General features: G+C 35.0%; 2 protein-coding genes across 3 annotated transcripts in view; one reads left to right on the forward strand and one right to left on the reverse strand.

The window, feature by feature from the left end:
• Positions 1-8,399, reverse strand: part of LOC139135804 (voltage-dependent L-type calcium channel subunit alpha-1D-like) — a 169,733-nt gene extending 161,334 nt beyond the window's left edge. For both annotated transcript variants that reach the window (XM_070703524.1, XM_070703522.1), the window contains exon 1: positions 8,276-8,399. The gene's annotated coding sequence lies outside the window, so the exon portion shown is untranslated. The remainder of the gene's footprint in view (positions 1-8,275) is intronic.
• The window catches only part of LOC139135806 (mRNA-decapping enzyme 1B-like), a 55,951-nt gene that overhangs the window by 16,115 nt on the left and 27,390 nt on the right, over positions 1-12,446 (forward strand). The window contains exon 2 of the mRNA XM_070703533.1: positions 7,599-7,639. Within this exon, the coding sequence (XP_070559634.1) occupies positions 7,599-7,639 (41 nt within the window). The remainder of the gene's footprint in view (positions 1-7,598; positions 7,640-12,446) is intronic.

A 12,446-nucleotide genomic window follows, 5' to 3' on the forward strand; every position in this document is an offset into this window, starting at 1 on the left:
ATACACTGATATGTTACACAGCTTTAGGCCTGGCAGATTGCATCATCTCCCAAGCTTGTATCCTGTTGGTTAACTCAATTCCTATAGACAGTTTATCTTCCTTGTGGAAACAATTTTCACAAATCTCTGCTAAAGTTCACAGAGTCATTTTACCAATCCATTTAGTACATGTACCTTGTACTGCAGCAGGTTATAAAAATGACACGTGTAAATAAGCCATAAAAATCGACCCCATAATGTTTATGACAATTTCTATTACAGTCCAGTTTCCTAGTGTACATGTTATATTCAAGATTCTGGTTTACTGTCAGACAACTTCCATGGGTTTTTCCATTCATAACGAATCTGAGAATACGATGCATTTTTTTCGGTCATTTAAACAGAAACCAACATCATGGCATCTTAGTGAAACCACTGAAATCCAAGTTATCAAATTAGTTGTATGTTAATTTGTGAGGTGAGCATTGCAATAGATGTTACAGCGCCCTGAAGAAACTGTCTTTAATTATTGTGAAGAAGCAGATATGTAAAACACATCAACAATAATCTGGAGGCAATGATGTTTCATCGGTTTGGACAGTGAAAGAAATGAAGCACTTGTGATGGCCTTATAAACCAAAGCCTTCAAACTTTAATATTATGATTATGGTCATTGTCGTAAACCATGTGCCTCTTTACGGCAACAACTCAGCACTACCCGTTTAGAGATTTTTGCGTAGGTCAGCGGAGCGGAAATTATTGCTCTGGCTCGCGAGAATGGATTATGTTAGGCTTATACATGCAGCTTTTTCAGTTTCACTGACTTTTATTCGTGGTGTCAAGTTTTCATAACATACCGGTAAGAGAAATAAATTCCATGTTCTCATGACAAAATCATCCAAGTCGAAGCACTATTCATATTTTCCAAGAAAACTAGCAGCACTTTGATCATTTCAGTGATTGAAATACCAACTATAGCAATAAACAAGAACACAGTATTGCCTTCATCTGAATTAGATTTGTTTCATATGAAAGTCTCTTTCAGCCGATGTGATTGTGGCAATTTCATTGATTTTCACTCCAAAATTTCTTAGAAAGACACACATGTAAGATTGACAGTTTGTGAGATCACATTATAATATTGGAATAATGTGACATGTTTTAAGTCAATTACAGGCAGAATACACACACACACATAGACATACTGTATAGAATCTGTTGGTGCAATCACTCAGCGTGCTGCTGATTTGTAATTTATTTTCCTCAAACTGGTGTTTTTATATGAATTGAAAATAAATATGCTGAAAGTAATCAAGCCGATCTTCTGATTTTGAAATTTTATCAATCATTTTGACGAAATCTTGTCTGTCAAAATGTGATGCAGGGTACATACATGTACATGTACCAGTATTAAATATCTGATGAATGTTATAAAATTGAAATGGAAATTTCCATTTAATTTTGATTTGATTTCCCTGAATTTCAATCTATGTGAAAGTTTACCCTCAAGAGTTCCATGTAAATGAAGTTGTAAAATTTTGCCCTGCAGAACTAGTGGCTGACCCATGATACTTATAAAGAAAAAAAAACCCTGCTATAATGGCAGATAGGATTTATAGCCGATTGCATTTACCAATACAGCTAGATCTCATCTCTGGAGAAGATTAGATAGATTGTAGAGTGATCAACTGCACAGATAAAAGCATGGGAATCACTTTGGAAAACCAGGAGACCTTTCAGCGAATATCATGATGGTTAATTTGCAGGCTTTGCTGCGGAAATGAGAAACGATGGCTCAGAAAGAACAGTGAGAGAAAGCATATGTAACTGCTCTTTTTTAGGCTGATTGCAACATCTGTATCAACTAATCATATCAGGCATTCTGAGAAACCATGTCTTATAATATTAATGATAATAAAAATAACAACAACAACAACTATTATTATTATTATTATTATTATTACAACACTATTTAGCTGTAATAACAATGAAAATAATCCATGAAAGTGAAAAAAAAACAATAACAACAATGATAATAATAATCTGATAATGATGTTAATGATAATGTCTAGTCTTACAGTATATAGTAGACAACTGTTAGACGATCTTACATGTGCATAGTCTTACAGTATATAGTAGACAACTGTTAGACGATCTTACATGTGCATAGTGTGCAGTTTAAACCTTTTGATCAAATGATCAAACAGTATGTAGTTTTATCAACTACATTTTCCACTCCTAGTCCTACTACCGGTAGTATGCTACAGAATACATGTAGCTCATCAAGCTGGCTATAGCCAAGTTCAAACCGTATGCAGTGAAGATTTCAATCGCACTTCAAAGCTCCAAATACTGTTATTATCAAAGAAGAATTTGTGCGTTCACGTCAGAATCATATGTAATTAATGTCATTATTGGATATTGTTGTTATTTAATTCTCTTACTAATAAGGAAATCAGGAGAATTTTAGCTTTTATGACAAACTACATCTACCCCATTTGTCATTGGAAACAGTTGAAATTCAAAATTGCCTTTCTGTAGCTTTCCAAATGCATCTATCTATATGACACATCGTGTAGACAATATGCCAGGCGTACAGTTGTAAGTGTTCTTGAATTTCAGTGTAAGTGAACTACTGGTTTGTATAATCCATCGATATTTGAACAATGACACACACAACACAATCCATGCATGCAGGGAAAAATATTGATGCTACACCATCTGTGTCATGTGGTTTGCAGATGATGCTTTGTGTTAATGTAAATAACTTATGTTGATGTAATTTCCTACGCTACATTTGCATTAAGTGCTGTGGTCAGTCAAATAAACATTGCTTAAGCTGTCACTGATTGTCAATATTTTCAGTCATTCCATAATGGTGTTTTATCGCTTTTTTATGATATTGCTCTTAATTTCACTGTTTTAGTGGTAGCTTTAATGGATGATACTGCAGTAACTGTTTATTGTTACAATGGAAACAACAGATATTCAGGAAAGGTTTTGGAAATGTGAGGAGCATGAATTTTGGATAGTGATCACTATTGGCAGTAAAGCGACTGTTAGACAGAGAATACTAGCAAGTTTTTATACAAGGGATTCATCATCAACAGAACTTTATGTCGTTGTAGTGATGTACCATGTGGAATTTTGGATGTTTGTTCGACAGAAAATTCAAATACAAAAATTTGTTTGTAATGATTGTGGCCTATGTGTACATGTAGCCACCTTACATGTATATAACCCTAAGCCAAAATAAGTAAGCAAAATGTTCCACCTTACTTAGGAGCCGTGGATAATTAAAACATGGGCACGGCAAACGCAACTTCTGCGTAGGGGGGATGGGTTGGAGGTGGCTGTATTTTGATTGCTGTGTGCAAAAATTGCACTACATGTTTTTATATCATAACATCTCGCTAAACAGTTTTATGTGTTGCAAAATATCGTGATATTGTGAGGCGTGTACTTGGCCGGTGTGGCACTGGCACTACACTATTCTTTCAGGGTACATGTGGTTCAATGCATCTTTAAAGTGACGTAACAGTCATTTTGGATACATTGTTTCAATTAATTTCATTCTTTTAGTTGGGTCATTTTTGAGTTGGCGCTGTACAAAGATTGATTTCAGAGGGGGTATGCAGTGGCGGATGTGGTCTGACCGTATGCGTGATTTCATAGTGACATAATTACCGATCATCAGCATACCTACATGTATGGATTGTAGGTTACTGCTGATACAGAATGAGGTTAGGTTGGGTGTATTTTACTTTGAAATACAATGTGTAAGTGTTATAAAATGATTTTAGGTGAAGTTCGTGAGACATGAGAGTGAAGTACATGTACATTTGAATACGACATTTTTGCCCGCACATTATTGATGTTCAATCAGCTACCTGCAATATACATGTACAAACAGCAAGTGGATGGTACAAATGTATTTCCCTTTTATCCTGAAGAAATTCCACAGGATGTACATGTAAGGCCATAGGACTTATCAAAGTCTGTTCTAATGGCGTTCAGACGATAAGATTTTTTTCACACTTTTTTTTTGCCACGAGGGTATTTGGCTACAGACCAGTAGACATGCATGTAAACTGTGTAACAGTCACCGGTCCTTGAACTGGTTGATAACAGTGCTTTTCTAGCTCAGTCAATGCATGGTATAGGACTTGGTATTGACGACACATGAAAGTGGTTCTGTTCATTGGCACAGAGTTGGTGATTCATACAGTGTTGTCACATAACCATTCTTGCTGTAATAACGCAAATAAAATTTGCTAAAATCAATCTACTACTCATTTTCAAAAGCATCTAATCAACACCAATGTCCCAAGTTTTAGCTGTCAGGCTTGTGAGTAAGCAACAAATTCAATTTTCTGAGCTGTAATTGATTCAGTTAGTTTTGAATGTACATTTATATCATTGTAGATGGGACTGACAAGAACATACAGATTTAATTACCAAAATATTTATGACATCTGGTATTGGTTGTCAGCACTGTGATTGTTTAAATTAAATTCATTATGCGCTCTAATGGTGACATATTCAAACCCAATGTCAAGTTCATTCTCTGATGTTTTGCTGTGAACAGAAGTTAAACAAAATGTAGTTGTCTATGGAAATAATGACAAAATGAATTGGGCTTGTAACACCACAGTACACGTGATATTTTAAATGTGTACATACACTTTTAATTTGACAAGATATTCTGGTTAAAATATCGACATGACAAACTTTAACACATTGTTGCTGCTTTAGCCCAAAAGACATAAACTAATGGTAGAATTTCTTTCACTTTGCTGTGATGCTTGCATAACATACAGTCGGGCTTCCAATGTTGAATAATTCAGATTAGAAAGAATGCTACAAAGCACAGACTCACAGCACAGGCATCATGGGATAGCACTTGTTCTGAGTTGACAGAGGAAGGCATCAGACAGGTGCCAGAGTGACTAATGTCTGAACCGCCTTTTACCAGTATCACTTTTCATTGCGTTATGGCAGTAGCAGATTGAAATAAATCTCTTTCACATCTGCTGCAGAGAATTAAACTGATTAGTTTTCCTTTCATGTCAACCAAGATACCAGATGAGGGTCCCCAACAAAATACCTTTGAAATTGTTCAGAAAACTCTTTTGACTTTGTTCTGTGAAGGTACTGGTAATGACTGCCTGTGAAGAATTAGAGATGTGGTAATGTTTGTCAAAATGGTACATGGTAGCCTATTCTTGGAAAATATGTGGCTGTTAATATGCTGGTGCTATTTGACTGTCAGAGTTCATGTGATTTACAATCAGCAGTTGAGCCATGTATTATTCTTGATGGTTTACTTTATAAATGATGGTGGTAAAAAGACAGAAGGCTTAACAAAGATCAGGAAATCATCAAAGAGAGACTATACGACCATTTTCTCCCACAATCATACATAATATTTCTCAGTTTGATTTCACACTAGGTAGTGCAAGGTGGGGGGGTATTTTATGTAAACAGGAAAATTCAGTAATCTAGATTAATTTGGGTTGACTGGTTTGATGCATTCCATAAAATTTTTAAGAGTTTTGCCATCACAGTGCTGTCGTTGAGCGAGAGTGATTTCAAATTGAGAGTTGCCTAGTCTCCCATACCTCAAATACATTTTTGGTAAATTTTTCATATTGTTTAATCCAAGTCAACATTGCTGCTTTGCTGCAGACAGGGGTATAGGTTTTCATGCATTACTGTTGAAGTGGAGTGGAGTATGGTGATGATGTTTCTTTGCACAGCAATGGTAATTGTATACTTGTGACAGGTGTTTGATTTGCAGCACCAATGGTCCATTGTACATTTGTGTTTGAACAAATAAGTTGCCGTTATTGACCTACACGTTACGGCAGGGTTCAATTTAAAATCATTTTAATATTAGCATCTGAAAACCCTCTCAGGGGCATCATTGAGGTATTCCTTTTATCGCCAATATATGTACACACTTTATTGCCATTATATGCTCACATTTTCGGTGAAAATGTAATCTCTGCTTTGCCTTTGGGTCCCGTTGGTAAAACTTTGTGAAGCTGACAAGCTCTATGTATTCCATTGGTATTCACATAGAATAATGAACTTATATTTAGACTGGTCGTCATTTGTTGATTAATTTCATTTTATCAATCTTCCGACTGCCGTTGCAGTGAGGATTAAACTTAAACCATGTTTATTGAAATGAGTTCCCTCTTCTTGAAAATAATGCAACAGTTTTGCTTTTATCAATATGATATAATTAGACGTAAATGACATCTTGTATGATTTCTTTGGTTTAGGAATATCTGTGACTTGCAATGTTTTAAAAAGTTTTTAATTCTCAGAAAATGATCAGATATGATTAAATCAATAAATGTAACTATTGAAGCCATCAGCTCTCAGTCTCATCTCTAGAATTGGAGAAATCATTAATGAACACTGCATCATTTTCATGATTTTTAGATATATTAAGTTTAATGTATTGCAAATATGAAAAACCTTTCACAATTTTATGCAATTTAAACAGATTATGGGATGCAATTCTCATTGCTTTTGTTGTCCCATCCCTCCCAAAAAGCAACAAACATTAAGTTAATTTTCAGTACTACTATCACATGTATAGATTTTTAAAATGCTGTATGGTGTTACTGTAAACATTGGTATGAAATATCAATGATCATGATGATGATAATGACAATTTTTTTCAATGAAAAGATGACCACTAAACAACAGCTGTCTAAATCATGACTTAGCCACATCCACGAATTTAGAAATTTATAAAGAAGAATAATTTGCTAGACTTCAAATGGCTATATTTACAATGACTGCATTCACACGTATTGCCATTGAAAGTATAATAAAACTGGCGGTGTACGATTTGATTTGAGCCAACAGTCACAATTGTGCATGTTTTTAATGAAAATCTTTCTCTGCTAATCTGTACTAGCATGATGCACAATTGATCACTTCAATTTTGACAGATGTGATTGTAGTGCCAGTGTGCTAAATTTAGGGTATTTGTCTACAAAATGTAGAGGGTGCGAAATTATTAATGCCCATGGTGGTTAATTTGAGAGTGACTGCACTCATTAGTGTCATTAGAATTATACTGGTCAGGTTGTGTCATTCAATATGGCCAGGCAGAGCACACACTCGGCAACGTGACTCTAGCAAGCTGCCGTATGTGCTGTTTGGTATATCAGGCATAACTATACCGCCATGGCACAGGTGGTACTAACTTTCAACGCTGAAGTTAGTTCATGGTGAAACTAGTCCCTTTACCCAACTACATGTTGCCAATCCCAGCTCGACCAACATGCCAACAATTTTTGTTTTTTCAAAAGAAATTGTGCTGTTCCAATAATAAATGATGGAAACCAAAATGTCAGATTGTGCACAAATTGTTACTGGCACTTTTGTACCATAAGAGAAATTTTGTAAGAGAAACAAGCAAGCTATTATCTGTTGTGACCAACATAAAAAAAAAATAATTTCACAGGGTTATAATCATTGATTCACCATACTGAAAAATGCTTAACATTTGGTTGATGAGTATAGCTTCTGTCTGATATGATAAATTAACCATGGGTCAAATAATATTTGTTCTGTATTTTTTTTTGTTTTGACAGGAGAAGACTAACGTTGAAGGCACATTGTTTGTCTATGCAAGGTAAGTAATGGAAAAGCAATGAAAACACTGCGGTGTACCTTTCTTTCTTTTGAAAACAAAAAGATGGATATTTACATTTACTGAATGAGCATTTTTTTCCCTTTAATATTGATATTATTCTGTGTCATTTTGTACCAGACTCATATTAATGGTATCCTCAGAAACGGTTGCATCCGATACTCTCAGATCTTTTTATTACGTTTACATTATATCCAACTTAATTTTCAAAATGCATGAAAAAATTTCCAGCATCTCAGTATCATAGTCTGTTTTATGTCACTGCCATGCCAATGTCAAGTATGCTTAGCATTCCTGCCACCAGAAATTTTGAATTACCAATGTTTATATAACAATGACACTGCACAGTTTGTAAATGGAAATCCATGGGCGCAGGGTAAGGTCAATGGGTTCTTGGTCTGAACAATTCAGGCCCATATACTGGCAATGGCCTCAACACTCAGGGTTAATATATGCAAACATGTAGCACACTCCACTGTTTTCCCACCCACCCACACTGACATGATATATACATGCATGCTACCATCCTTGGTTATCTTGTCAGATTCTGGGTGACAGCAGAACTCATAGTTGAAATAACACCACACACGGACAAGAACAAAAATGTTGAAAACATACCTCAAACTGTCCGAAGTGTAGCATGCTGGCTAGAACTGTATTTGATATATATCCAGGAGAAGCAAGAGGTTTAACATTGACTTGTATCCATGTTTTACTATGTGTTCTCAATTAGATATCCACACCAGATACTTTGGCCCCCCTGGGACTCATGTATGCAAATCACTGAATTAGCTGGTCTTTCTCAGTCACCAATCATAAGCTGCCATCCAATTGTTCTATGGCAACCAACATCAATGCATTGTCATATTGAAGCTGGTCCAATGCAGAGTCTGGGGCCTGCAATATTATCCTTATCTTTCTTTGTGTTGAGTGGCTGTAATATCGGAGTGCCCAGAAACTTGAATGCTCGAAGAGAATTTATTAGTTTTTTCAGGATGACAAGGTATTTTCAGGAAGGCTGGTAACACTGGATGAGTGCCCCCTATACTCAAACTACCAGTAGTAATGGTGGATTTTCCTTTATTCTCAACATCGATATTTGAAGATTGCAGTCTGGCAGCAAATTTGTAGCAGGTGCCAGACAGCTTCCTTAAAACCCTCTAAAACCAAACCGAAAGGTAGACATAGAAACAGGCTTGTATTCAATTTGGTATTGTTCAAAATTATATTCATATTCAAAAAAGAAGGAGAAATTAGGTCATGGAAAACGTTAAAGTGTGAAATTAGATTAACTCCAAAATAACACATTCCAAATAGATAAATTGATTTATTTTGATGAAGCAGTTGTGACAAAACACAGGCTTTACAATGCAGGGCCGTCATAACTATTAAATAGCTTCAGCAGTTGGAGTCATCAATGCAGCAAAATCAAATAATGAACATCTGTTTATTACGTCTTCCAATGTACATTACTTTTTTTGTAAATTCACACAATTTTATTAGTTGTTTGGCTCATGTATAATTTTTAACTCTCATAAAGGGAAGCTGTTTCGTATTTGGGAGTTCTATATTATATTTTTAATGGAAGAAATTATATAAATTAGTATGTGGGGTCGCTGGTACATGACAAAGATATTGTATCATATAATGTCACCACTCAAGGAGGGGCTTGAATTTTGCATTTTCATTAATCATATTAAATTTGACAATTAAATATAAAAAGTCTTGAACTGTTGAATGGAGAAGTATCATGATTTGAAATTATTCAGTGATTTAAAATTATTAATTTTGTAATTTATAAAGTGGAATTTTTTGTGTAAGAGTTGGTGACAGCATCACTGTAAATGACAATAGCTTGATTACTGAAATGGGTAAAAATAAATGTATGTCTGGATATAGTTAAAAGCTAAAGATACAACCATTTGATTTTATTAGACAGTCAAAAAAGGGACAGGTCAACAATTTACTCCCTCAACCCTCTTTAACAGCAGATTTTTACAAAATTACTGGCATCAGTTGTGTTGCAGTGGATTAGTGTAATGTAATATAATGCAATAGGGTGCATAATGTTATATAAGTCAAGATTGCTGGCCATTTTTTGCTTTTCTGTAACCCTGTGCAATATCTTTGCTTTCACAGTTTCCCTGTCAAATTTCTGATACAGTGTACTGTAAAGAAGTACTTTGCAGGTTATAAGACGTGTGATTTTGTCCAATGAATGTTCTCCATTGATAAACAAATATATAACTGTTTGTCAAACAATGCACTTGATGAACACATTGCATCAATGAATATAATTATTTAGGAAACTGAGCATCACACCAAAGATGCTACAGATGACTCAAATTCAAATTTTTAACGGATAAAGCCATAGACCCTAGTTTTCTCTAGGGTCTATGATAAAGCTAACTTTGGATATTGTATGACACGGTGCTTCCTCTATGTTTTGTTGACATTCACAGTACCAGTGAGTACTTGGAGGTAACCTTTTTCGTTTGGCATTTTTTCAGTCCGTTTATTGGTGCATCATATGCTGATGTGATACACAATTATTAGAACTTTGAAACAATTTCTTATATCGGCCTCTGTTGCATCCCTTTGACTTATACCCACACCAACTACCACATTGAAAAATTTTCAATAGCATTAATGTCTCTATGATGGATTTCCAAAATCTTTTCCCCCATTTGCAGCGTTGTTTTTGATTTGTCCACTCTGTATCAGGAGTTACAATCACTGATTACTTTTCAACTCATTATTCACAATGATGCTTCATCATCTGACACGGCTTGGAAACGTGTATACATTTATTGTGAATAGATGGATATAGAAATGCTAATAAGACGAAAGCTGCATCAATTCTCTGACTTTAATATCATATGTGCTTCAATATTGGGAGAAGTACTAACTGTACACAATAAAATATTACATGCATAATTACTTGTCTCTACATTTAAAGAAACAAAGTAATGACATTACATGATGACCCTTTTTGTGTACAGATCATTTAACGTTAAGTAGAAGACTACCATAATTTAATAATTTTAAAAGTGTAGAAAATTTTGTTAAACCCTAAATTTTATAATATCCAGTTCATACATTATATTCTTGCAGCTTATTTTTCTGATTATAATTTTTTTTGGTTCAGTTGTTCTCAAGTACCGGTACAATGTAAAGAGTGTATCTATATATAATGTCCTTCAAAAATATGTGCATCCATTGTTTCACCGCAGGTAATGCCACAAGAATTTTAAATCAAACCGAGTATGATGCATAAACTATCTTAGCGATGCCATTTTTTGAAACATTGTGATCAAACCACGCCATGAAGAATTTTAAGAATGCTGTCTGTTGTGAATTTGTTTAACGAATGTCATAAGTAATTTTGCTATGGTCAATAAAATGGAGTCCCGAGTCATTTTACCAGGGTCCCCCAAGCTACGTGTATATGTGTATTTATTATGATGTCAGAAACATCGTCTTTGTTCTCGGTGTTTCTAAACATAGCTGGTAGGGCCATGAAATTCCAAGAAGTTTTATGAGACAAATAAATAAATGACTTCATTAAAGATGTTTGGACCAAAGAAGAAATTTCACCAAATGCAAATTTCAATGTCATTTGAACAAATCTGAGTGAGGTCATTTGTACTACTCTCTTGAAGGGTAATGACATGTTAATCTATGAAGTGCATTGTGCAAATACATTCCATCATAGAAAATGACAGTGTGTGTTCTTATGTACTCGTGCAAAAGTCACTCTGATAGGGTGGTGAGTATCAGATTTTTCGCTGTTCTTTATTTTGTCCAAAACTTTTCAGTGTGCCAGGTTTTTTTGCTGTTTTTTATTTTGTCCAAAACTTTTCAAATTTCACTTCTTCTCTATCAAGGGATAGCAAATCATTGTACATGTAATGTAGAATCTCTAGGAACCAGAATCCAAGTCCCGTCATCCTCCAACCTTGCTTAGTACATGCACATGTACATACATACATGTACTATGCATGTCGATGGAAAGAGGCCCAGCAATTGTACTGCTTCAATTCAACTCTGTGTGCATTCATGAATTTCAGATTGCAGGTACAGACACATCAGTTTTTTGCGCATCTCTTTGACTAATAATTTCAACGTATACTCCCACGACTGCAGGTTTTGAGGAAATCATGAAAAGAGCAAAGTGCATCATGGGTAATAAGCTTGGTAACTATACAAAAGAGTTAATCTTTTCTGCCCGGGATTAATGGCTTCATTGTTCCCTATAATTCATATTATAGACATATAATGCATTGATTTATAGTGTCTCTATCGTGTACATGTATGTCGACAAAGGAAACAATAAAACAACAAAAAAGAATGATAAATGAATGATGACACCCATTCTGTCTTTATAGTTCTGTGTAAGTGTTTTGTTGCTGGTAAAAATGAGATTTTGATTCGATAATGATGTCATTAAATTGTAATTGGTCAGTTAAGCCACACCTCTGGCCCTGATAGATGAAAGTTACCAGTAGTTTACATATTCATGAGCAATGGACTGTCGCTGTATGATGAGCAAATGCACTGAAACTTTTTAGAATTACTTTTCCATTAGATCTTGATTTGCCAAAGGTAAATGTGTTATTTTATTCAAAGACGTGATGTGAATCGTCCTGGGTCTGAGCTTTGGCATAAGCTATTCATACAAAGATGCTTTACAAAATTGAGTTTGATTTGCAAACTCTCTATATGTAGGCACTGATGAGCTGCAAAGGTGAGTTTCAAGCCCAGCTGTAAGGTTGCTCATCACTTGTAA

Source organism: Ptychodera flava, chromosome 6 (genome assembly GCF_041260155.1).
Source record: "Ptychodera flava strain L36383 chromosome 6, AS_Pfla_20210202, whole genome shotgun sequence".
Lineage (NCBI taxonomy): Eukaryota > Metazoa > Hemichordata > Enteropneusta > Ptychoderidae > Ptychodera > Ptychodera flava.